Genomic DNA, 27,508 nt, shown 5'->3' with positions numbered 1-27,508 from the left:
CTCTTGTTCTTCACAAAAAAAATATTTCCTCTTCCTTTTGTTTTGTTTATTCATGGAGCCTACCATATGTCGCCGGTCCAATCAAAACCACTCTCAACTTCGGAATGTTCATTCGAAGCTACTACTTTCTAACATTTCCCCCTGTAATTACATAAGATTCTGTATTTTTGGTTTATCGGGTATGCAAAACTGCATTTTGAGTTCGACTTCAATCTATTATTTTCGTTGTATTCCATTTAACAGTTAAAATATTGCGGCATAAAATCTGGTACTTAAGACAAAAACTGTCACTCGCGATACTTATTTCTTAGTTATTTTAAATGTCTCAAGATAGCAGGCGACCATCATCTGCAATGTTGGGTTCTGTGAGACGCGGTTGTTGTTTTGTTACGAAAAAAAATATAGTCTCGAGATCACAGCCTACGCTGTGGAGAATTGCATGGAGAAATTTGCTTAGGAAATTCAATAATCACAAATAAATGCACTTGAGAGCTCTCTCTTACCCTCATACCGCTCTAACACCAGCTCAGCTATGCGTGCAATGGGGTGGGAACACTATAACTGAAGCTTACGCAAGCTAAGCATCAAGTTTGCGCTTGTTAGCAAATTACTATATTTCTAATGCTACATTCATAGCTACTTCTATGATATATGCATAGGAAAAATTACAGTTTTGTGAGTAATCATGACACTAAGAACCCGTTTGGCATTGTTTTACACAAATAAAAACGAAATAAAAAAACTTCAACAGAGCGCAGGTGAGTAATACTCTTAATTAAACCGTTCTAAAGGAGCACTTCATTTATTACTGACATATATACCACGTATTAAATGAATAAAGTTGTTTCTGCCACAAAAGTCACAAACGACTTAATTTCAAAGAAAAGTTGTATGTAGGTGTGAAATTTGCAAAACTTGAATGACATAAAACACCACCCACTATTCGAACGCCAACATGAATGCTCATTTGTGAGGAAACTTACAAGAAATTGCAATAATATTTACCTAAAATATTAAATAAATTAGAACAATAGACGTTAGTTGCTCAAGTTTCAGATTCACCAATGGCATTTAAGCGCACAAATGCATAGTTTTCTTAGATTCTACTTATGGTATGCGGATTAACTGCGCGTGTGTGTGTATGTGCTAGCGAACTCACCTAGAATTGAGACCTTCAATTTCTTCCGCCTGCTCAGCAAGGGAGGATTCCAAATCCAGATAGGCGCCATAGTCACCATCTTTGTACACCTGTATGGCTGCATCATCAATCTGCAATGAAGAAAGGGAATACAATTGATCGATTAGTGCCAGGAATGTGGTTAATGGAGCGAACGAGATAAGAAAATCTACTAATGCACTCGCAAAGTGGCAGAGAGAAGAAGAAAATGCATATAAATAAATCAAGTGGCATTCATTCCGCTTGATGTGTCGATGCGTTAATTACGACGACGATTCGTATGAAAGTAAGTTATAGACTGGTTTGTGGCTACACTTCGCATTTTCCAACCATCCACACATACATGCACACATACATATATACCTGCATCCTTTATATCGCAATCAGTTGGCTCACAACGCTGCTTGCAATGCCATTCACATTCTCATTAAGTAAAAGTGGCGCAAGTGCCAGCAGCTGAGGCGATCGTAAGTTGGTAGCACCGTTAGCAGCAGCAGCAGCGGCAACATAGCTGGCCGACAATGGCAGTTCTATCACTCAATCCAATCGATTCGCGGCTATTGCCGCTGATTTGCTAGTGCATAAATTGTGTTTTATGGAATGTCTGAAGCGTCATGCTGGGATCGAATGGCTCGCGATTGATGTAATGTATGATGTGGTGATGTGATGGTTGTGTATGCATTTAAAAATAAAATCATGTCTGCCGCTTTTACGATGCAGCTGCTGATGCTATGCCGATCACTGTATTCGCATTGAAAGCTTTGCTTCGTCGAACACGACGACCACCTCACGGCAGGCAGCTCTGCGCTAGTTGATGATGCTTAATGATGATGGGTCACCTACTTTTCTCTTTTGCCCACTGCCGGGACATGCACCGCTCGCCGATGTGCTACGTTCCAACGTGCATTGCATTTTTAATTGAGGACATCAATTAATTGGAGGAGAAATGAAAAGCGCTGACACGATTCTTCGTTGACTGCCACCTGCCATCTGCCAGGTCCATTGCCATGACTTTCCTTCAACCACTAAATGCATGTCGTTTTGACTTCTCGTTTGGAAATTCTTACCTTCCTTTCATTTTTGTTTGCAAGTATGTATTCTTCATGGAATATACGCACACATACATATATACATAGATTGCATATGTATGTATGTATGTGCGTTCTTGGCTTATTTCAGAAGCTCTTGCCTTGGCTTTCGTTTCTTTCACTTCACTTACGCGCTTGGCTCGCTGCTTTGCTGGTGGTTGGCAGCCGTTAAAACTAATGCTAATTGCCACGTTTTTATTTTCAGTGCAACAAAATCACAGCTGAGGAGGTGCAGTACAAATTACGTGTAATCGACCAATGTTTGGCGCTTCCATGCAATGAGCCGCGACGCTACAACACTAATGTGAGAAAATTCTGCCCATTAAGAATTTTCACGGTGCACATTCCACATCAGATACGTCAATGTTTATGTAGATATGTACGTATGTATGTTTGTATGCCTGAACAAAATAAAAAATTCGAAATAGCAGGGCAAAAACTGTAATGGTTCGCCTAAGTTGCTGGCGCAGTAATTGGAAAATTGTTGTTTGCTCTGCTAAAGCGTTGGCCGGCGCATATTTGAAAGGCGTTAATGTGTTCTAATGAACTAACCACATAAACAATGAACTTGAAACAAAAACAGTGAAGCGTGAAGAAAATACTTTTATAACAATTATTTTTATTGGCACCAGGGAAGAATGTGTTAACCTTTTTTCTAAGCAGAAAGTTGATAGTCGTTTGCGCTGGACATCCGAGGTTTTTGCATTCGCTTTATTGGCAGGGGCAATCATGTGGTGGTTCCCAAGCCAAGCGCGGAAGCCAACGATAAGTTTCTAATAGGGTTGTGCATTCATTCGTTTACTCCACTCCATTTGATTATGAAAAACGAACTTCACTTGAATAATCTCGATATGAAGTTTTTAAAGCACTCTAAGTTTTGATATGCAACTGGATTGGCGAAAAAGTAAGAAAGAACTGAAAGAGAGACCATATTTGACCAAGGCCCAACTAATTAATTTCCTGACTCAAATTCTAAGAAGACATGGCAAACTACTACCTTGATCAAAAAGTTCCCAGAACAACCGTCAGGTGACGCTCTGAGTCAACTCATTTCAACTCTGTTTCTTTTTGTTAAGTTGCCACATCTGTGATTAACATTCCTATCAAAATGTTAGCACCATTGCTTAGCATTTGTAAAAGTTACACCGCTTGAGTAAATCTTTATAGTTTTAAAAATTTAAAAATCTTAAAAATATTGGGAAACTGTTTAAGGGCGATATGAACGCTTCAAAAGAGTTCGTGAGTCCATCGAGGATGGCATCAATAAAGTGAAAGAAAAGTTGATCAAGAATCCCCATTTCAACCATGAAAGAGCTGGTTGAAGACTTGCTCCGCTCAGGATATTGTAGTTAATAATTTTGTTTGCGCAAAATTAGTTCTAAAGGACCAGAGTTTCATACAAAAATGGGACCGCTTTGATATTTTCAAAGACATGATTTCTAAGACTGCCTTTGACAGAACACTCATCAAACGAATCATTACTGGATACGAGATGTGGGTTTATGAGTCCGACACGCAATCCAGATATCAGGCGAGTGAGTGGAGAGCTCCAAATGAACTAAGATCAAGAAAACCACTCGTTTTCAGTAAAAAAGGAAATCGATGAACACGCTTCTTATGGATTATGGAGTACAGCGATATTCTACACCACGAATTTAAGCGATAAGGTGAGATAGTTAATAAGGGCTCTTATTCGGGCGACGTGAAGCGATTCGCCAACAAACAAAAAAGGATTTGTGGGAAACCGACTTGCGGATTTTGCAACATGATAACGCACAGTCGCACAGTGCCATCTTTATCCGTTAATTTTTGCGAAGAACGAAACAAATATCAATCAACAGCCATCGAATACACCTGATATAGCTCCCCGCGATTTTAACTGTCCGATGGAGTTTCAACAAAAACCCCTACGGGTGACGTGTTTCAACAGCCGAAAGGAAGTAATGGAAAAATTCAAGGTGGCCGAAAATAGAGTTTCAGAAATGTTTCGAGAGTTGGAGCAAACGCTGGCATAAGTGCGTCGCAGTTGATGGAGAGTACTTTGAAGGCGCTAAAATCACTAAAATCGCTAAAGAATAAACTTGTATTATGAACTTTCTGAATAAGGAGTATTTAATAAGGAAACTTTTTAGTTTTCTATACCTCAAAGAAGGGCAATTCTACAAAGCTGGACAAGTCAACATGGATTTTCGGACATGAAGAAAAGCTTTGCTTCAACAGAACTCACTCTAAGATATACCAAAGTCTGGAGAATAGAGGGATGTGAATCCAGTTGGAACCCTATTTCCATTAATTTAGGAAATACTCGGCTTCCTCGATTCAAAGCAATGCCAGCACACAAATAAACAGACCGATCCGGCTGAAACTTAGTGCGAGTTCTTCCAAAAGATGCTACCAACTAAATATAGTCTTGATATGCGTTAGTGGTTCCGTCTCTCTGACTTTGCGCAGACGTTTCAAACGACCCTCGTACAAAAAAATCATAAAGATTTGTCCTAAAGAAAGAAAAAAAGAAATACATTTAATATCATGCTATTTTTACAGTTTAGACAAATGTGTCTCATAAATGATTTATGCACTTCCGGAGTTAGAGCTTACAGACAGGAGATGACCGTTATTAGCAAACCACATTTTCTTCCCAATCAATTTGATATTTCATGTTCCCAGAAGGCATCGTACGACAGACTTTTCGCAGATGTGTCATGCACAACCGCATTCGACCACTGTGGCGGCTAGAAGCTCTCAAACCACACCCATTTCCAGCTTTAACACAGGCGAGCAGAATAGAAAAATTATTTAATGACAATGGAAATGCCCTCCTTGAATTGTATGTATCTCACTCATCACATTTTTTGATACGCAGATATTTATTTATAGTAAAAACTATTCTGAAGTGGACACACCTTGCCGTTCCCACTATGTGACGATGACAACGTAGAAACACAAAGGTAGACAACTGATTAAATACAACTCACTTGCGCAGGACTCGCACATAACGACTTCTGGCAATACAAAAGGGAAGTATTTATATGCATTTATACATACAAGAATTACGCGTACATATAAGAGGATATGTATATATGGCAGCACCCAACAAGACATAATTCAGGCAATTTTTAAAAATCCAGATAGGCCATTATACGAACAAAACAAAATCCCAACCAGACAAAGTGCAAATAACGCAATATACAGGCGAAGCGAAATAGCGACAACTATAAATCTGGTTAAGACACAATTCATTCAAAAAATTGAAATTCATTCCTAGCCTTTTTTTCGTTGAACGGCAGAGAATTGATATAATTGGCAGAATATATTAAACCATTCTCTATTTATATATTCAGATACATACAATATATAGTTACAAATAAGTTATTTCCTTCATAAATGGAAAACTAATGAATTAACTAATAAATTCTAAACAAATATTTAGATATTATTCAGATTAGAAACAAAAATTCAAAGCAAAGATCCCACAAGAGAAAAACATTGGAATCAAATTGCTCATAAATTTAATGTTTCTAAAGAGTATATACTTTATTATGTTAAATGAAGAATAAAAGAAACAAAAAGCCAATGAGCGCTACTAAATATTTTCAAAATTATTATTTGAAAAAATAATCTTTGTCGAACAGCAATGTTTTGATGCTTTTCTCACATAACATTGTTTAGGATATTTTAGGTTCGATTTGCCAAGCGTCAAAAAGTGGCTAATGATGATTCACTTCAGTAGTTTAAATCACAATAAAATAAAAAAAAAATAAAAATTCTCGCGACTGTTTTCAAATTATTTTACATATATCAATTTTTTTTGGATTTTATATCCCATAAATGCTCATATAATAACTGGACTTTGCATATGGAGCAGAATATAAAATGGAAACATTTCGTTAAATCTTCGGCATCTTCCTTAATTGTCTCGGAGGTTGGATTTATCATTCAGCGTTTTACACAACGCCCCCACGAACAAGAAACTATCCCAGAACCAGAACGAAAACAGCGTAGATGTGAATTCAGTCCTCCGAAATCAGGCAGGAAACATACACAAATGCCTACTGGCCTTCTAAACTTCCTACAAAATAATTGTATTCATATGTAACTACGTTAATGCCCGTTCAAACATACATGCATGTATGAGCGAGCACAGCGCTCCCTTCTTGCTTCCGTGTACTTTTGTCTTCCACCAGTCTATATTCCGAATATTACACTTACAAAAACAAAATACTTTGATTGACGCAAAAGCAGCAGCAAGCGCACCGCGAAGGCCGCTTTGGCATCAGGCATTCCAAAATGTTCTAGAACACAACGAAAAGACAGCGTATTCACTTCATGCCTCAATATGCGTATGTCGTCCAAGCCCAAAATCTAAGCCTAGCGACTACAAAAACAAAATACATTCGTAGACGCAGCCGCAGCAACCATGATTCTTTTAGTCGCGACGGCGCTGCACAATTTAGAATATTAAAAACAAAAAAGGTAGACGTAAATAGCCTAAAGTGTATCTAAGATATATATAAGGTATAGCTTTCTCCCTCTTTTCCTCTACGTTATATCTTTTTTCTCTCTCACGGAACGAAAATGCTCAAAACGTTGCATGGCCTTGAAACTTTACTCTCCATTCTCGGTCATCCATCGACGCCTAAGAAGTTTCACTTCAAGAACTATTTGTCCAAGTCAATGCAAAAACATTTTCTAACTTCTCTTTTAGTTTTGAAAACTTGTGTAAATGTAAATGTAAATGTGTTTCGTTAAGTAACTGAATGTGTTTTTTATTTAAAATATATGTAAAAAGTTAATAATAAAATCTTAAATATCATAATTATAGATTCATAAAGGACCCCACGTGACGGATAATGGTAGTAAAAAGTAGCGTTACGTATGGTGGGTTAGGTAAATGAATAAAAATATAAAGGGTGGTTAAATTTCAAAGGCCGATGTTGAATGTGAACCACACCTCAACGGCAACGGCACCGTTGGACTTCTTTCTTTGGGGTTATTTGAAAGAAAAGGTGTACGTCGATAAGCCAGCAACAATTCAAGAGCTAAAGGATGAGATAATTGGGCACATTAACGGCATAGAACCTCAATTATGCCTCAGCGTCATCGAAAATTTGGACTATCGGATGGAGGTGTGCCGCAGAGGCCGCGGCGGCCATTTGGCCGATATTTTCTTCCATACGTTATTGAGCCATACCAATATTATCATAATAAAGGGAAATGATAATAAGTTCCTAAAAAAATTATATTTTATTTAAAATCAACACCGGCCCTTAAAACTTAACCATCCTTTATATGAATCGGGTCCGGCTTTCGAAGTGTAACCAATTAAAAAGGCCATAAATTTAGTTTGGAAAATTTCTTTTATTCAATTCAAAGTTAAAAATGTGTGAAAATAATACAAAATTAAGAATCAATTTACTTTTGTTAGATATGACCACCTTTTGCCTTGACTATGGCCTTGAAACGGTCCAGAAACGAATCGCAAGCTGCCCAACTGTGACTTACAGGTATTTTGGCCCACTCGCAGACAATGGCTTTTTTCAGCGCCTCGAGACTGGGGAATCTTTTAGTTCGGACCTTGCTATCCAAAATGGTCCAAAGAGAATAATGCATCGGATTCGCGTCTGGTGTGGACGTTATGAAGTTCGGAACGTTGTTTTTTAGCCCTTCTTGGTTCACTCGAGCTTGGTGAGACGGTGCCGAGTCCTGTTGAAACATCCATGGTCTGCCACAGAAATGTTTGTCTGCCCACGGCTTTAAAGCAACCTCCAGAATACTTTCCCGACAATATTTCCCATTTACCTTGACGTCAGGCTCGATGGAAACGATTAAAGGGCGCCCATCTGCGGTTACTGTGGCGGGTGCTGCGTCCTGGTGGCCAATCGATGACTCACTTCTCGTTTGAATGATCAGTAATAAAAATAATAATAATAAACACTATCGTTTGGGAAATTTTCGAATTGCTCAAATTGAAAAATTTTCTCGTCAAAAAACACAATGTTCGGAAAGTGACCGCTTTCGGTCAAGCGAAGCAACTCCTTCGCTCTCTCAAGTCTGACTTGTTGCTGCTTTGGTGTGAGATCATCCGCCTTTTGGATCTTGTAAGGCTTGGATTTGAGATAATTTTTCACTATGTGATGGATGCTACGGTTAGATATTTTCAGTTCTTTCGCCATTTGATTGGCACTTCGTCGGGGATTTCAGTATCATTGTAACGAGTAATGGTGCGATAAACAACAAAATTTATTTACTTTGAGGTGCTCGAGCCCACGAACAATAGCTAATTGTTACTATTACATTTGAAATCCACTACTGATTTTTTTTTGTGTTTATTCTTGGCAAAATTTAGCAAACTAACAGATAACTGATGCCCGTGCATGAGCTGCGCGAGCGATCTGAAGTTGCTTATACTTCGAGTGTCGGACCCTGAATACCAAAGCAAAGTTTCAAAGGAGGAATTTGTAAAAGTTATTTAAATGAAATGATATTGATAATTATAAAATAGTGTGGATTTTGAAGGACCGGTGTGACCTTTACATAGGTTTGCCTTTTTATCATTACCAAGCAGAATGTCGCAAGTTGAAAGACTCCATTACAAGTTATCGATATTTACTATACTTATATACAACACAATTTTAACATTTTTACTGCGAATGCTGGTCATAAAGATAAGATTTCGTTCAATTTGATACGACGATTCTCAATTTTTCATGAAGCCTTCGCAGCATCAGTAGCACTGCGCTAATTACTCTCGGAATCGTTTAAGCGCTGCTTCAAAGTAATTTCGTATTTCCACAAAAAATTTGCACTAATTAAATTATGTATATATATATATAATTATATAAATGCAGATGCACCTACAAACAAATGCCGCATTTCGTATGAAATGTCATAAAATTTATTTAATAGTCTGTAATCTACGCTGACTTGGCAATTGAAGTTGAAAGTCTTCAACACCATGACCGACCCAGGCTCGTATCGGATTTGTTTGGATGAGATCATTTGGACGCTCTGCTTGTTTGTTTATTTGTTAATTTGTTTGCTTGCTTTCAACTATGCATAATTGCAGTTGTACGCCCATGTAAAATCGAGCTTAAAAGAAAATGAAAATAAAATGTGAAAACTCCCATTGTGTTGAGCAAAACGCTAACAAAACGTTGCTGGGAACTTTGGAAGAAGAGGAACAACAACTGTTGGCATAAAATTCGAGCAACAAAGCCAACTGGCAGTGGGCTAGTCGACACATACGACTACAGCTGAATTTAGTAGAACAGAGTTGAGCTGGGCTGAACTGAGCCGAGCTGAGTTGCTTTACAAAGGAAACTGCAGTGAGATGAAGTGCAAACAAAGCGCGTTGGTGACGACGGCGACAAAGAAGCTAGAACCATTGGAAGGAACCGCGTTACAGATACAAACATACATACTTATGTATGTACATAGGTTCATTTTATTACCAGCTCCACCATAGGCACATTGGAAAATAAGTTCATTGGCAGACAATGCAAAACAATTGTAAACGAAAACGTTAACACGGATGTGCCTTACCAGCATACAAATGCCGCTTGTATAAATACAAGCAACAACAAAACAATGCAGCAGCAACGATTGTACTCGTATGAATATAGAAAAGCAGTTTAGATGCATCGAGGCAAAAGCGATGAATCGTTTCGATAGTGTTCACAGTCCTGGTGGAGCCATAAGGGCACCAAATGCGATGACTCTGCCTCAGAGACTGCAGTCATAATTGCCCGGCTGCCCGGCTGCCCAGCTGCCCAGTTTCTTTAACTGCAGTAGTAGGCATCCACACAAAGAAACTGAGAGTTGTAGGTGTGTCTTTGCTGGTTCAACAGTTCAACAATAGGGCCCGCTTAAGTCGTTCGAACCACCATTTAGGGGCGGAATGTGTAGATAGTTTAAAATTTATTATTTTTTCACATTTAAGGTAAACCTTTTTTTAGTATTTACATACAAAAGTGATGTATTACACAATAGTACTACAAGCTTCGAACTCAGTCTTGCCAGAAAAAGAGCAATTCCAGCATATTTGCCTTAGCAACAGTCGCACCCAAAAGGCCTTAAGAATGGTCAGTTTACTTTGACTTTTATATGGTTTCGTATCGTGTAAAAACATCTATTAGAATATTCAGCGAAATTGAGTTTTCTCTGTCCAAATACGCGTACAGGTTCAACAGAGCTCAACGTTTCCATGCACTTTAGGGTTATCCAATTTTGCAGCTTTGAATATTTGCTCCTCTGTATCGCCTGGGAGGTGGCTCAGCATTTAACAAGTGCCTGCAGAGGTGATGCTTCTGAGTATCTGAGGAACTTTTTGCGGTTTCACGATTTTGAGGTTATTTACAGTCAGTATTGGTGTATCGTTGACTTTTATCTTTAACTGCAGTTGGACTTCCTTCATTCAGGTGATAAAAAGTTTCGCCGTGGGTTAAATGAGGGAAAGCGAAAGACTCCTCACTTTGAGAAAGCGAGAAAGGCTGGCGACATAAATGTTCCCTTTGGAACACAAATCCCAGTGTCATTGACGGATGCATTATTGAACAATCGCATAGGATACCAATAAAGCTCCGTGGTGGTTGGTAGAGATTCGAGATGTATAAATTAAATAGTGAGGATGAAAGGCACACCTTGCTTTATCCTCCTCGGTTTTGAGCTGTGACCGAAAGATGACCGACGATTGCCAACAACATAAGTAGTTCGCGGACCACCCCTTCAGTCTAGGCAGGAGGGTCGATTGTTGGATATCAACTAGTAGCGTGGAATGACTGGCTGTATCGAAAGCCTTCGGCAGGTCCAACGCTACTAGGACAGTGAGTGCACTAGTGGTATTGTGCACTTCTCGGAGGTCATGCTGTTGTGTAGCTGGAGTCAGGTGTTTCGCGAAGAATGGGAGCAAGAGGGCCTCAAGTGTCTTCACTGTTGGGGAGAGGTGGCGTGGAGGTTATGAGGAGCTTTTCCATAGTAGAAATACACGCGGTGGCTTGCCGTTGCCTAACGTATTAGTCTGAATTAAATTCGCTTCTGCTAAGCAGTGTATGATTCAATTCGATCTGTCAAAGTAAAAGTACAAATTCTAAACTACTTCATTTAGCAAGCCCTGGATTGGTATATCCTTGTGAATAGGGACACCCCTAATGTACTTGTAGTGCAAAGGTTCTAAACGATTACTTAAAAATGTTTTCTTTATGCTTATTTGTTGTTATTGTTGTGGCCCGAGGGCAGCAATTACCATTTGAGTCAACTTTTACTGCTGTGCTAACTAATTCGCACTGCACCAACTGCCATTAACTGACATCTGCCATCCTCCAGCTGCCATCCGCTATCCGCTATCCGGAACACACCTCTCTAACTAATGGCACAGCAGGTTTTCACGCAATACTCCACTACGACGAAAAAAAAGACATGCACACACACACATGCCCGTGCAATGAAAGAGATGTGCAATAGCGTTGGAAATTTTTCTCCAATCCTTCATCAATTGCACATTGCTGCGCTAAGGATACGTAAATCTTGTGAGCCGGCTATAAATTCTAACAGTCAGCCGCTTAATAGTGAGCGCATTTGCATTGAAGAGTTATGGGAGTCAACTCAAATACAAATTGGTTATTTTGCTGGTGCTTTGTTGTAGCTGTTGCTATTGCTGCATCTGCTGCCACCAGGAAATGACAGCAAACAAGCAAATGGGATATTGAATTTGTCGCTGTGTTGGCAAAATGTTGGCTTTATTCGAGGCTTATTACTTTCCATGTATGCACATACACACACATACATATATATATTTTTTTCAGACTTTGCCTTTGTTCGGTCTCTTTTATGCAAATTAACAGGAAATGTAATATACCAACAGGAATGCATTTATTTGAAAGAACGTCAATGATATATTTTCTACAGATTATTTTCGCCACTGCAGAAGGAATTATAATACGTGACGTATTAAGAATTATATTTTTATTAATCCATAGTCCCTTCCATTATAAGTCTTCAACAGATATGCAAGAATCAAGTACGAGTATATTCAGCTGCTACGGAGCTGCTATAAAAATACCCAGTGGAAAGTGAACCACTAAACTGCTATAAAGGCCTGATTGGCTGTGTGGGTACCCCCAAAGATTACCGAACATCGTTTCCAGGCTGTAATCAGGTGACTTTTGTGGAAGAAACCATCTGACTACTGGCATTCCCTCAACACCAATCTTAATGGCTCACTGACGCCCAACACAGAGGCACAACTAGACTTTTGCTGCTCTAAGATGTGAGGATTACTGTAGTCATGAGCCAGTACGACAACGGAATTGAGTAAAGAAACTCGAATCTATGTGAAATGTGCTTAGAAAACGTTCGATTACATTTTCTTCAGCAGAACCTTTCCATGGATGTCGATCTCATGGAGCTTAACCTGGCAGACAACCTTCGTTTTATGAAAGCGACGCTCCGCATGAATGAGCTTCATGGGTCAATATCACCTGATTACTTGACAAAAAACAAAACAAAAATTTCTTGTATAACCGAGAAAGAAGCACATAGGCACTCGCATTTTTACTCATACACACTTACGTATGTATGTACTTGGCGCGTATACCCTTTCTGGGTGTTTGGCAGAGCTCCTGCTCCTATTTGAGGCATGTGTCTTGATGTTTGTTTTGAGGAGCTTTCTCATGGCAAAAATACACTCGGAGCATTGCTATTGCATGTCGAGGGGACCCCTATTAGAAATAACTTTTTCTTCATTTTGGCGTTTGACCGAGATTCGAACCTACGTTCTCTCTGAATTCCGAATGGAGGTATGCACCAACCCATTCGGCCGCTACTTATATACTGTATGTTAAAGCCGAACAACCTTCTTTGTATGAACTTTAACTTGAGGAATAAAGTCTGAGAAAATGGTTAATATCAAACGATAAGGAATGCTGGAATTCAGCCTTACCTGAGGGTTAATCAAGCGTTGGAGAATTTCTTCTTGTGTCTGCTGGGAGAAATCAATAATATCAAAAAATAGCGCATACTTGTAAAACGCAAAAACAAACGCTACACACATTCATATATATACAGGGTCCGGCACACTAAATGACAGTCCAGAGTATTGTTTAGAAACGTGCGGAAGCATTTCGCCGAGAGTGAACGCGAAAAAAAATCAATAATGGACTTCAAACGTAATAGTAACAATTAGCTATTGTTCGTGAGCTCGAGCACCTGAAAGTAAATACAATTTTTGTTTATCGCACCATTACTCGTTACAATGATAATGAAATCCCCGACGAAGTGCCAATCAAATGGTGAAAGAACTGAAAATATCTAACCATAGCATCCACCGCAAGCAACAAGTCAGACTTGAGAGAGTGAAGAAGTTTCTTCGCTTGGCCGAAAGCGGTCACTTTCCGAACATTGTGTTTTTGACGAGAAAATTTTACAAATTGAGCAATTCGTTAACTTCCAAATCGATAGGGTTTATTTGACCGACCATTCATAAGAGAATTTGAGTCATCGATTGGCCACCTGGATTGAGCACCCGCCACAGGTAATGGTTTGAGACCTTGTAACCGCAGATGGGCGCTCTCCAATCGTTTTGATCGAGCCTGGCGTCAAGATAAATGCGAAATGTTGTCGGGAAAGTATTCTGGAGGTTGCTTTGAAGCCGTGAGCAGATTTCGGTGGCAGACCATGGACGTTTCAACAGGACTCGGCACCGTCTCACAAAGCTCGAGTGAACCAAGAAGGGCTAAAAAACAACGTTCCGAACTTCATAACGTCCACACCAGACGCGAATCCGATGCATTGTTCTCTTTGGGCCATTTTGGAGAGCAAGGTCCGAACTAAGAGATTCAGAGCAGCTTGCGATTCGTTCCTGGACCACTTCGAAGCCATAGTCAAGGCAAAAGGTGGTCATATCGAACAAAAGTAAATTGATTATTAATTTTGTATTATTTTCACACCTGTTTTACTTGTATTAAATAAAAGAAATTTTCCAAATTAAATTTATGGTATTTTTAATTGGTTACGTTTCGAGAGCCGCACTCTGTACATTTTACATCGCTGTCATGGAGATTTAATGTGGAAGAAAGAGCCAGGAATGATTATAATGCCTTATATGCATGCATGAAAATGTTTGTTAAGACTTGAGGCGTATGTCCTCAACTCACACTTTGGATATACCTACATGACAGTCATTAGATCTCTAGTATGGTGGACGACGCCTGATAAAATGACGTACGCTATGAGCCCAACTCCAACAGCGGCAATAGAAAGACTTCCCAACTAGCATCGAATCAAATTAGCCAAACTCAAATCAAATTCAGCCAAAAGATCTGCACTAAGACTGAGGATGACTGGACAATTTTCACAACGGATTTTTGCTCACAGTAACACAACACAGCACATAAACGGAAGGTCAGACTACGTTATTCCACAAGTAACCTGGCAAGGGGCCTGGTCTTGTAAAAGAACAAAATGACTGGCAGAATGGCTTAGAATCCGATCACCACGCATACAATTTCTCCACAGATAGATTAAGAATGGAGAAGGAGTAGGAGCGCTGTCTCCTGCTCGCAGTTTGATCACCAAGGTCTTTCAGGCTTCTTATTCACTGTAGCATAGCTGAGATCTATGCTGTAGCCAAAGCAGCTGAATTAGCGTTGGAATATACTCCCCTCGACATCGGTGGTCAAGCTGCTATTAAGGCAACACTGCGCACAACACTGTAGAGCTCTGCCTCTGCCACAATAGACAGGCCACTATTTACTGGGTACCATAGCACAAGGGATTAGGGAGATATGAGAGAGTTGACGAGCTTGCAAAGGCAGGCACCCGCTTACCTGAGATGTATCCCTCACTCGCAGTTTTGAAGACAGAACTAGACGAGGAACTAACTCTGGAGGCACAGTCTATATGGGAAGTCCCGTCATCCCACAGAATAATGCTACGAACTCGCAACACAAAAACAACCAACTTCATTTTATCACTCTCAAAGAATGTAAAATACAGAAAATGCGTATACCGCGAGGCTAAGGTAAGTGACCCCAGATGCATATACTGCGAATCACCGCACGATGACGCTTAACACACGTTCTTTAATTGCGACAGATGGCTCTTGGAAAGAGATGCTCTGAGGGAGTAGATTGGCGATCAATGTGATCGGCAAGATGCTTGAATGCGAGGATAACTGGAACGCACTACAACAAAGCGAAACCTCACAGACAGGGATATATGAAAGCGAGTCCATAGCATGAAGCGAGGTACAAGCACGGTGGACCCAGACGTGGGTGAATAGAACGGGTCTATTTTATGGACATCGTTGTGGGCCCACTCGAAGTAATGCAAAAATTAGTTCCGGGAAGAGAGTCTCCTTTGAAGAGGAGAATGGATTGTTGTAGTGGCCACACCACACGACGCGGTAGACGGCGGTCACTGTAAGTGCGAAAGCATTTTGAACCCTACTTCACCCACAAAAAAAAAAATAAATATCCTCGCTTCTTCGCTAGAGCCAGAGAGTGAAGCCTTGTATATCGGCCAAGTGTCAATAGCCACATGAAGCAAAAACCTATACATACGAAGCTAAAAATAACAAACTCGAAATTTCCATTTTATATGATCCAGATAAATGCTATACATACACGCAGACAACATGCTGATAAGTACAATTGGGTCATCACTCCGAAATCCATAGCCAACGTTTTTTCATAATTCGCGTGAATAGAGAAGCAAATCCAAAAATAGCAAGTCATAATAATATTCCCTTCCATTATTGGATCTAACAAAAGTTCAAAATGTGTAACAGTAATTTATCGAAAAAGAATAGCTCAGTTAATACGTTTGGCACATCATCAAAAAAGCATCAGAAAAGGTAAAAGAATAATAAAAATATATACAGACATGAGATGCTGTACAGTTTTAATAGCTTTACTTTGCGCATTATCATAAAAATCACAAACGGCAGATAACGCAAAAATTGACTGCCAAAAGCCAGAATAAATTTGCACTACCTTTCCTCGAGCGAAGCAGCCATTCGTTATTCATATTTGGGATAAATAAACAAACTCTGAAGCAACAATAATACATCTTTCTTCTCTGCTATACACACACACACTTAGAAGCATTCTGCATGTACATATGTGTGTGTTAATGGAAAAGTATAAATTGTGTCATGCAAAAAAGAGTTGTAGCCACAAGAAGTAAGGGCAGTTTTTGCTATAAGTTGGATGCGCTTGTTGGAAGGTATTAAAATTTAATGCGGCGCTAGAATTTCAAGGTTATTCTGATTATTCGAAAGTCGAGCGCTTGTGAAACGATTAGTTCCTACGAAAAACCTCACAACTGGAATTGTGAAATAATCTGCAAGTCAATGAGCAGTTTATGATATTTTATTGTTCTTGTTTTTAACTAATGCGCGAGCATAATTCCCCGATTAAAATAGAATAATAAAATAATGAAATAAAAGCAATTCAGCGGCAGATGTGAACACGAGATTGACCGACCCCAACTCTTCAAAATATATACATACATACAGCCACGGCCAAAGTAATAAAAACGCGATATTTTGACTACTTCTCTTTCGGCCTTTTTTGTTGAATTTTAATGAAATTATTGTAAAAATGTAGGCAAAATGTCGGGGATTATGGTTATATGAAGAAAATGCGTAGTATCGTCAGGGAAAAAAGTTATCTAAAATCAGAAAGAATTTTGAGTCACTTCCAACTTCCACTTTATTGTACTAAAATTTAATGCGCTATAAAACTATTAGTCCGGAAGCCAGGGGCCGATTTTGGACTGCGTTGTTATACCGTTAAATTCTTGACTATGCTTGTGACTTAATATAGCTTTCATGAATAACGAAAGTGAACGTCAGCTGGCGCACTCGCGATGGGTGTGAATGTGGGCGGGTACGAAACGTGTCGAAAAAAAATTTCTACCAACTCATTTAGTACCGGCTGAAATTTTTTTTGTGTATTGTTGTCATTTAGTAGAATAAAAAAAAAATAGTCAGCTGCGTGGAAGACCGTCAGCCGAAGCAAGAAATTTTCAATGCTTCGGCTGACGATCTTGCCACCGCTATAAACGCAGCTGACAATCATTATTATTATTTCATATGTGTCCAAAATTATGTAAAAAAAATTCAATCGGCATTAAGTAGTTTTACTTTTTAATTTATTTTACAAGTTCGCCTGTTCAGCTGACGTATTTTCCCCCCTCTGCGACGCAGTTTTTTTTTTATTCTACTAAATGTCAACAATACAAAAAAAATTTAGCCGGTATTAAATGAGTTGTTAAAAATGTTTTTTCAACACGTTTCGTAGCATCCCCCGCTTATGCCCACCGCTACTGGACCAGCTGACGGTTGGTTTCGTCATCTATTGGATGGCGTCTGCCTTCAGTATTAAAATCAGTCGGCATGAAATTATGAGGTCAATATGACCCCAGGACTATATGAGCTCAGTTTTTTTTAAATCTGATTAAAAAGTTTGAAATTTTAATGAAAATTCGAAGAATTTTTATAAATCTTGATTTGTACGATATTTATTGTAGTCCTACAGACACAAACACATTTATCAAAAATAAAAAGAAAGATAAAAATAAAATAAATGAACTACATTTTTATAAAAAATTAATGAACATAAAAAAAAAGAAAATAAGTCAAAAGTGGTGAAAATTTCAAATTTCTATTATTCTGACATTCGTGTGTATTCATACATAGATATATAAATTTACACATACACACATGTATACAAAGCAGACAAAATATCGTCTCATATAGATTTGTGCGTGCGTACCGCCAAATAATCGCTCACACCGCAGCGGCAGGCACGTCCGTGTACGCTTTTGGCCAGGCATAGAGTTACGGTGAGCCGAGCTGCTTCATGGACGTTTTCTATCGATTTTCAAAGTCAGCCTATGGCAACGGATTGGCGGAGCGCGGTGTTGCGGCATTTGGCATGAAATCAATTTCGGTCAGATCGCAGCAAGCGTGCGCGGCGTGCTGCGCAGTTTTTAACGAACGTCTAACGAAATTATGAGCACTCGCATGCCTGTTCATATGTAGATTTGCATGTGTGTGTGTGTGTGTGTGTACACTTCTAATATAAAATGTAAATATCCGGACGTATTGCTTTATTATTGTAATTCTTATTCTTATAAAAAAGCGCTCACAATTAGTTCTAAGTCGCCTTGCGAGTTTTGTATTTCAATGTGGCGCTCGAGCCGCTAAGTCGTCAAATTTCTTTCATATGCAAATTACGCGAGCAGGCAGCGCTTGTCCGACGGTGCTGGGGGCATTAAGTCAGCAGCACACGAAATGGACGCAGTTGTTTGCTATTTGTGTTATCTTTTCTGTGCCTTTCAGCGCCACGACAATTCGTCAAATCATATTTGGCAGCGACTTATGGTTCTTGCTAATGCGAATTTATATTTTTATTTGTATTGAATAGCAAACAAAATTTGCGCGTTCATTCACACCAGCCGTGGTGCGGAAAAGTAGGTTTGGGCGATTGACCGCCCGACCGCCGACCCGCTACAGCTTTTGACACAGTTAATGGCAAAACGGTGCCCAAACAGCTGAGGCGCATATGTGCAAATTGATAATTTGAAAAGCAACAACTATCTTGGAGAGAAATTTACTTGTAGTTGAATGTCGGGTGTGCTTTTAATAATTTGAAATTGGAATTTAGAATTTGAAACCAGTTCGATTTACCTCACTTTTTCATACAAACGACTAAATAGGAAGTTCAAATTACTCGCATAAGATTTGCTGGTAATTTTTGAACCTTCCGAATTCTATAAATTACTTGTCGAAAGCATTTCTGACTCCCTGCCTGCTAATGCATATCCCGCGAAGGCATCATATTACCGAATTTCGTAACATTAAAAACCCAGCGCTAATTTCTCAACAAATTTCTAACATTTCCATATATACCCAAAAACCCTTTTACCTTTAAAAATATATTACACTAGATTAGTATCGCCGAGCACTAAATCTTAGAATTCCGAATCGTGCATACCTTATTTCAGAGCGCAGGCTCTTTGTTAGCTTAACTGAAAATGGAGAACCCAATATGGCAGACAATATTTTAAAAATCTTTAAGATTGGCGTGAGACTTGATATTGAAGATTTTTTCTTAATTCGTATTCGCAATTTTCAATTTTTTTTTTTTTTTTTTTTTTTGAAAAAATCTGTTCATTTTTCTTCTGGCAGCATTAAATTTATTTTTTCCCTTTACTTTGAGTGTAGGCAACGAGAGTTTGAGCCGGTTTAGCGTCTCTGTATCAACTTCGCTTAGACTTTTATGTAGCATTTCTAAGAGCAAAATCTATATCGGACGACTTTAAGAGTGAGTCAAAAATCTCTCATTTTTTAATTACATTTTCGAAACACAAAGGAAAATATTAAATAAGCTATTCACTTTTTTATATCTTTCTAATTATTTCGAAAACGATATATGTATGTAAATAAGCTTTCCACAAGCAATGTGTTGTAGCTAAGCAATTTGAAATAAAAAAGTGTTGCAGAGAATCAGCCACACATAGCATAGGGAATACCTGCATTGCACAAAGCAACAGTTGAGCTGGGGAGCGCAGATAGTGCACCGCTCTATCTCCGAGACAGTTAATCACATCGAAAAATATTTAACATGAAATTAGTAGAGAATTTAATGCTCTACATTTTTTATACTGGATAAAAATATCAAAAATCTCATAAGCAAAAATCTGAACCTTTAATATCTGACAATGCGGACCAGAGATTTTATGATACTTTTGAGACAAGAATTTTAGAACGCAAGCATTAAGCTTTTTATCTCTCATCCCGAGGTGACGCTCACTCGACGGTTAATATATTAGAAGAATTGGTTTTCGACCACAAAACCATTTTTTGCGGTTAAAATTAAAATTCACAAAAAAGCGGCTATCATAGTTAAAGTACACACTTTGAGGAGTAATTTGGTGTATTCAATTTGATAGTGGAAGGTAGGAAAAGGTTTGATTTGATCAAAGTCTTCTTTGAAATTATATCTAAAAATTCTCCCTTTATTAAGTGTAACTTAGTCCATATTCATAAGCAAATGATAACTAATGATTAAAATATTTATTTCTTATATGCAAACGAACAAACAACCTTCATTCTAACATTAAATATTATCAATAAAAAAAAAACAGTTGGATAACCAAAAAACGCTAGAAAATTCGAAATTATGTATAATATTTATTAAAGAAATCCCAGCACTGTTTTCAATGAATATTATTTATATAATATATATATATAATTGGCGCGTACACCTTTTTTTTGCTGTTTGGCCGAGCTCCTCCTCCTATTTGTGGTGTGCGTCTTGATGTTGTTCCACAAATGGAGGGACCTACAGTTTCAAGCCGGCTCCGAACGGCAGATATTTTTATGAGGAGCTTTTTCATGGCAGAAATACACTCGGAGGTTTGACATCGCCTGCCGAGGGGCGACCGCTATTAGAAAACTTGTTTTCCTTAATTTTGGTGTTTTCAGCGAGATTCGAACCGACGTTTTCTGTGAATTCCGAATGGTAATCTCGCACCAACCCATTCGGCTACGGCGGCCGAATATTATTCAAAGCTATTTTATTTTTTATTTGTAATTTTTGTACAAAAGTGTATAGAATCATACAATACGAAGCACATAATAAAAAAAATTGAATTGCCTTTTTGGCCAAAATCTCGGGCTTCTGACCACATTGCAAGTTACAGGCAGGTGTGGTGAGAAATGTACTACTATGCGAAGCGAAATATGAAAAGCGGAGGTTAAAATTAAATATTACACCTTAAATATTTAGAATTGCAGCGGACGGCGGGTAAGGTATTGACGGGTACTCTCACTCAAAAATTGGACCCATTTAATATGATAGCATGAAATTGCATGAATTGCATGAAATTGCGGCGGCGACGGATTGTTTACTGTCGGTTATTTTTATGGCGGCAAGACATAGATTTATTCCTATTTTCTTCGGCTGGTGAAGACTCAGGGTTGTTTTTGTGATCACTTGATGACAATTTGTTGGTGTACAGGCAGCAGCAAGCAAATAATATTTATTCGAATTGGACAAGAAACCCCGTAAAATATCACTAATTTAGAAGTCAGTTGGTTTTTTTTATAATGATGAGCTACTTCACAAATATAACAAACGAAAATACTTCAACAGATTCATTTTATTGTAGCCACAAAATGTCAGCTGAAAACCGGCCCGTCGCGATAGTGTCTTCCATCCCCGCCCCAATTGTGTTTAACCGACCGAATTTTCTGAAGAAAATGCGTCAGCTGATCACCACCCGTCAACCCGCTGCCTCGCTACCTTATGTACGCGAAGCATCTACGACTTCAAGTTAAGCATCTGTATCAGCTATGCAGTTTCGGAGTGCGTAACTCATTTGAAACACCGTCCGAGATATCAGCCCCGCTCTAGCAGTCAATCGCACACTCGTTGGCATGTGTTGAGATGTATTTCACTAGCTCTGAATTTCCCTGCGGGGCGAATTCTTGGACAAGCACTGCCGAGAATTGCGTAAAAAAGTAAAAGGCGCGGACAGCAAAGAAGGAAGTGGGAATAACAAAATATGTAATTAGCAAAATGAAAACAAATCAAAGCTCAAATGCTCTATAAATATTAGGGCAGTAAATTTGGAGTTTTAGTAGTTTTCGTTATTTATTTATTTTAAATAAATTATGAGTACGTACAGGCATCTTAATTTGAGGTTTATTCTATAGAAAAGTTGAGCGAAATTCATTCAAGAAAATTCTTGAAATATACAACAATACTAATCGAAACGCTGACGTCCTATGCATGGGATCAGCTCAAAATAATAATATTTTTCACATTTTGCGCCCATTTGCGCTCAACAGGTTTATAAATCGGCAGAAATATCAGAAATTTTCGCTCGATTTAATAAACATGCGTGCACAAAATCATTTTCACCTTCAAAGGCGTAACTTATTAATCATCTCCGGGAAAATTTGCTATGAAAATAAGCAAAGCAAAAATTTTTTTGGTTTTTTGAAAATCTCTACGGGTTTTATTATGAAACCTATTTTAGTGCAGCTGCTGCTGCTGGAATTTTCTTTGTACCCCAATGTGGACCAAAAACCAGCGACGCGTGTAATTTGAGGTGGGAAGCAATTGAAAAATTATTCGAAATTAACTTAGAAATGATTAAATCGCTTTTTGTTTGGTTAACCGATGAACGTCAATGGTAATCGGTTTATACAGATATTATGTATGTAAGTGTATGCATATGTGTGTGTATATGAATTTTTAAGCCTTCTACTGATATCCATATGTACGTGCGTATGTTTGCCTGTATAATCGCCAGACTTGCACAGAATCGAAGTGAAAAAGCTGATTTTCGACACTCATCGATTGCTTTAACAGTAAAAAGGCAGCTGTAACAGCACGCAATCAAATGGCAAATTAAAAGCGCTTTGTGATAGCGCCAACACACGCACAAATATAAGTAAGTACATAAATACATTTCAGGTAGCTGGAACAATCCATTTCAGCAAGCGCCAGGCGTGCTTTGATCGACGTCCAACAAGCTGATGTCATAATTTGCTATTAGAAAACTTGTTCTTTAGTTTTCCTACCCACATACATATGCATGTATGTATGTATTTTTGTTTATTATTCTTTTTTTTTTTTTTTTTTTTTTTTTTGTTATTTTACGAGTTTCGTATTTTTGATTTTGTTCCTCGTGATTATTTCCGAAATTAATTATTCTATATTATTATGATTATTTTTATAAATTTGAATTACTAATGTATACGAACCGCTTTGTTGCTTCTTTAGTTTTGCTTAAATTAGCTGCTTTAATTCAAAAGAAGAATTACGGCAAGTGAAATTTATCCAAAATTGATAGCAGAAAATGTGGCTAGAAAGGACATTGGCTTTATTAGTTTCAAGGCTGTTTTCTCATCTTATCAATAAAGTACACTTTGTTCCTAACTTTAAAGTGTCTCTTGACTCAGCAGTCCTTTAAACATCAATTTGTCAATTAATTAAATTAAATTAAAATTTTAACTTAAACAGTTTGAGTTATTGAGTTACAGGCTGTGTCTACTTTGATATGCGCAAACTGTAACTTTCAATTGAGTTGGAGCCCAGAAACATTGTTGGAATTGCACTTTACTCTCACACATTTCATTATAATCCATATATGTAAATATTTATTGCCAAGCAGTTAAAACAATCTAAGTTAATACTACGGCTCAAATATTCACGATTATTTACTTGTAGTAGTGTAGGTATTAGTAATAGAGTAATATCCCTGTAGAGAGAAGCCAATCTACTCAGTCCATAAACTGGTATTTGATGGTAGAAGTTATACTAGTTGAAGAGTGACTAGAATTGTACCAGTTGCAAAATCACACATTAGTGGTGTCTGCAAAACAAATATGCTGATACTAACTTTCCGTGGACACCCGGGCCAGACTTTTTCGACTTCAGACGTGAGTTTAACATATTTCTATTATAGCTAACAATTTGAGCTTCCAGGTAGCTTCCTAAAATTTTATTTTCTATCGATTCATGGATATAACCTTTTAAAAAGGATCCACGAATAGGACGAAAAAAGGCCAGACCCCAAGCTGTCCAATGGAGGACTGAGTCCCTGGCCGCTCTGTAGTGGAGGGAAACGCCCTGAGCTTGATTTCATTGAATGGTAGAGGACAAAAACATTCGTCTAAACGATCCATGCACTGCGACTGACTTGAGCATAAATAATCGCGAAAAACAATAGAAGGTGGTCCTCTGACTACTAACTGCTGGGTATCCAAAGCGCTCTGTTGAAACCTGAATCTTAAAAGGACAAAATGTCTGTTGGATTCAACAGATGAACTTCCTGACAGGTATTATAACGAAGCACTGCACTATTGGCACCCTAGCCAGTAGGAACGATGGACCTCACAATGACTTCGGCAGGAGTTGTGGAGAAGAAGACGAAATTGAGTCGGTACAACACTTCCTGAGTGAATCCCCTGCACTTCAAAGTCTTGAACTTCAAATATCTTGAAGACCAGGGGAATTTGCAAAATAACTCACTGGAGGGACTAGTTACCTTCGAAAAAGGAGGCCAAAGTGGTTTAAGCAACTTAGTTAGAGGAAGTTAAATGCTGGTATCACAATACGCTTTCCAGCCACCGAGTGTATTGTCTTAGATAAGCAACCTGGCTAACCTAACCTAAGCCAGTCTGCTTAATAAAATCTTCAATTACACCTCAAGAAAGTCGTGGCATGGTGTGCTAGGAATCTACTTAATATTTTATGGAGAACTCGCGTCTAAATACTTCTACAAAATTACTATTTTGGGAGTAGTCTTCGATTCCACATTTTCTTTTCAGTTTCTAAAGTTTTTAAGTCATCCGAATTTTGTCATCGTAAAATCATATTCTTAGGCAAATCAAACGCAGAAAGTGGCGATGGGTCACACACTGAGAAAACCACCAGATAGCATCACGAGGATGGCACTTGACTAGACACCCTCCAGGGAGCAGAGGTCGCGGTCAACCAAAAACAACTTGGAGAAGGTTGATGCTGCGCGAACTAGCAGATGCCGACATCTCATGGGGCGGTGCAAAAACAACAGCACGATGGAAGAGTCTTGTCGAGGCCCTGTGCTCCCGAGAGGAGTGAACAAGGAAAAAAATCATATTCTAGACTTTTCTTCATTCGGCGTTTTGCTTCCGATTTTATGGATCCATACACTTTAAAGTCATTATTTACTTCGCTCGTTCGATCTAAGCTGGAGTATGCCGTCCCTGTTTGGAGGCCATATCATCAGTGCAACATAAATTGACTTCAACGCATCCAAAAGAAATTTCTTCCTTTTGCACTCAAATCTTTCAACTTCACTCAAGCGAAGGAATAAAAATTAAACAAAAAAATTGATGTGGTTTATCAACACTAAGCAAATGAAGTAACGAAATTTGCATCGCGTATTCCTTTGATCCAGTTGCTAGCATTGAGAAATGCAGTTGCAAAACAAACTGGTTCTAAGTTGGTTCAGAAGTAATTGGTTTGACTGCAGGGATAGGTAAGAGAAATTTGCATAAGTATGCGTACGTGAAAGTATTTGAATAATATGCCGACTAATATATTTTAATACAATGCGACAGCTGTAGTGGCAGTTAGTCAGGAATTTTTATGACTAACGCTCGACAAATAAATAAATACCAATAGACATGCAAGTGTGTCGAATGCTATGTACGTACTTTTGTTGTTTTAATATATATTATTATAATTCCATATACCAGAAGTTTAGTTGGCAATGATGATAATGAAACTACAATATTCAAGCGACTAGAAGTCTAATGACCGGCCATCAAATAAATACCAAGAATTACTCAATCAAATAGAGATAAGAGGACGAATATATTTGGGCTGTAACACTGGATAAACTGGCTAGATTCTTAGATAGGGCGTTAGATAAGAGTAGACATACTTATACATATATGTATATACAAACTTATATTTCGGTGTATATATGTTTATAATTATCTACGTACAACTGTGTAATAGGGGTGCCCTTATGAATTTCGAATTTTATTTGATTTACTTTTCCTCAACTTTGGTGCTCTGTTTTATTAGAAAATGGAGCCGTAATTTGAGTTCAACCGGGAAATAGAAAATTGTTTTCAATTTTAGAGTTTACTAAATTTTAGTATAATAAAGTAAAAGTCGGATTTTTTTATATACAATATATATGCTTTTTTTTTGAGCTGACTGTTTTCTACACTTTGTATGTGGTAATGTAATTTTCTATGATATATATAAATTCAAATTAAAAGCCATGGAATTTATGTGTAATGGAGTGGAAGAACTACTACTTTGAATGCGTTTAGCCAAAAGGAAGTAATGGAAAGATCGAAGACGGTTCTGATAGTTATACGGCTATACGGCAAATAGAGTTCCAGAAATGTTTGGAGAGCTGGATCAAACGCTGACAAAAGTGCGTTGCAGCTGATGGAGAGTACTTTGAAGGCGATAATATCACTTTTGAGGAATAAATTTATATTTGGAATTTTCCGAATATATTCTGAGAACTTTTTGATCGAGCTGGTAATTCAAACGCTAATTTTGAAAATGATACACAACAGAAGCAATTCTTTATTTTCTGTATTACAAGCTGTTGGATTTTCCACACTTAAAAAAAATAAAATATCATACCATGGGTATCAAACGAGATTTATTTTGTACAACTTAAAACGAAGATTATTTTTAATAGGGTTGCCATTAATTTTTACTAAAAATGTTTATTCACAAAAGTATTAAACAGATTAAAAAGTAACATTATTAGGTGCGCAACTAAGTTCCCGCTCTTTGTCAATAGATGCCGCCAGCAGTGTGTGCTAGTCGATTCTAACATAACCTAAACGTCATAAACCAAGCTTAGACATATAGTAAACAAACTGATTCGACCCATGAGTGATTTTGTTTTGGTATCAAATACTTTTCGTTTTGTGAAAATGTCTGATTTTGTGCCGAATAATCGTCATTTGCGGGAAGTGTAGATTTTCCTCTTCCATTCGAAAGAAACGGCGGCTGAAGCGCATTGAGAGCTACAAAAGGTTTATGGAGATGCTGCTTTAAGTGAAACAACGTGCCGAGATTGGTTCCATCGCTTCAAAGACGGTGATTTTAATGTTCACGACCGCCCGCGTGAGAGAAGACGAAAGACGCTGAATTGGAGGCATTGCTCAATGAGGATCCGCCAATCCATTACCAAGCGATTGCATGCTTTGGGAATGATTCAGAAACAGGGCACTTGGGTTCCTTATGAGTTAAAACCAAGCGATGTTGAACGTCGTTTTTTCGCCTGTGAACAACTGCTCCAGTGGCAAAAAACTAAGGGTTTTCTTCATCGCATCGTGACGGGTGATGAAAAATGAATTCGTTAAGCAGTCCAAAGAAAAGAAAGTCATGGTGACTGCCCGGTCATGCTTCTACGTCGTCACCTCGGCCGAACATTCACGCTGCGAAGGTTGTGCTATGTATTTGGTGTGACCAAGTTGGTGTAATTTATTATGAACTGTTGAAACCAAGCGAAACCATCACTGGGGATCGGTATCGACTTTAATTGATGCGATTGAGACGAGAACTGCGCGAGAAGCGGCCGCAATACGCGGAGAGGCATGAAAAAGTGATTCTACAGCATGACAACGCTCGGCTTCACGTAGCCAAACCCATTAAAACCTACCTGAAAACACTGAAATATGAAATCCTACCTCACCCGCCAT

The 27,508-nt window shown here is 38.3% G+C and overlaps 1 protein-coding gene across 9 annotated transcripts in view; it reads right to left on the bottom strand.

Annotated features, from left to right (window-relative positions):
- The window catches only part of LOC128862087 (FH1/FH2 domain-containing protein 3), a 228,145-nt gene that overhangs the window by 59,287 nt on the left and 141,350 nt on the right, over positions 1 to 27,508 (bottom strand). For all 9 annotated transcript variants that reach the window (XM_054100507.1, XM_054100505.1, XM_054100506.1 and 6 more), the window contains one exon: positions 1,160 to 1,269. In XM_054100507.1, the coding sequence (XP_053956482.1) occupies positions 1,160 to 1,269 (110 nt within the window). The remainder of the gene's footprint in view (positions 1 to 1,159; positions 1,270 to 27,508) is intronic.

Source organism: Anastrepha ludens, chromosome 4, assembly GCF_028408465.1.
Source record: "Anastrepha ludens isolate Willacy chromosome 4, idAnaLude1.1, whole genome shotgun sequence".
Classification (NCBI taxonomy): Eukaryota; Metazoa; Arthropoda; class Insecta; order Diptera; family Tephritidae; genus Anastrepha; species Anastrepha ludens.
Note: the sequence above shows the minus strand (reverse complement) of the source record. Positions and strands in the feature narration are given on the sequence as shown.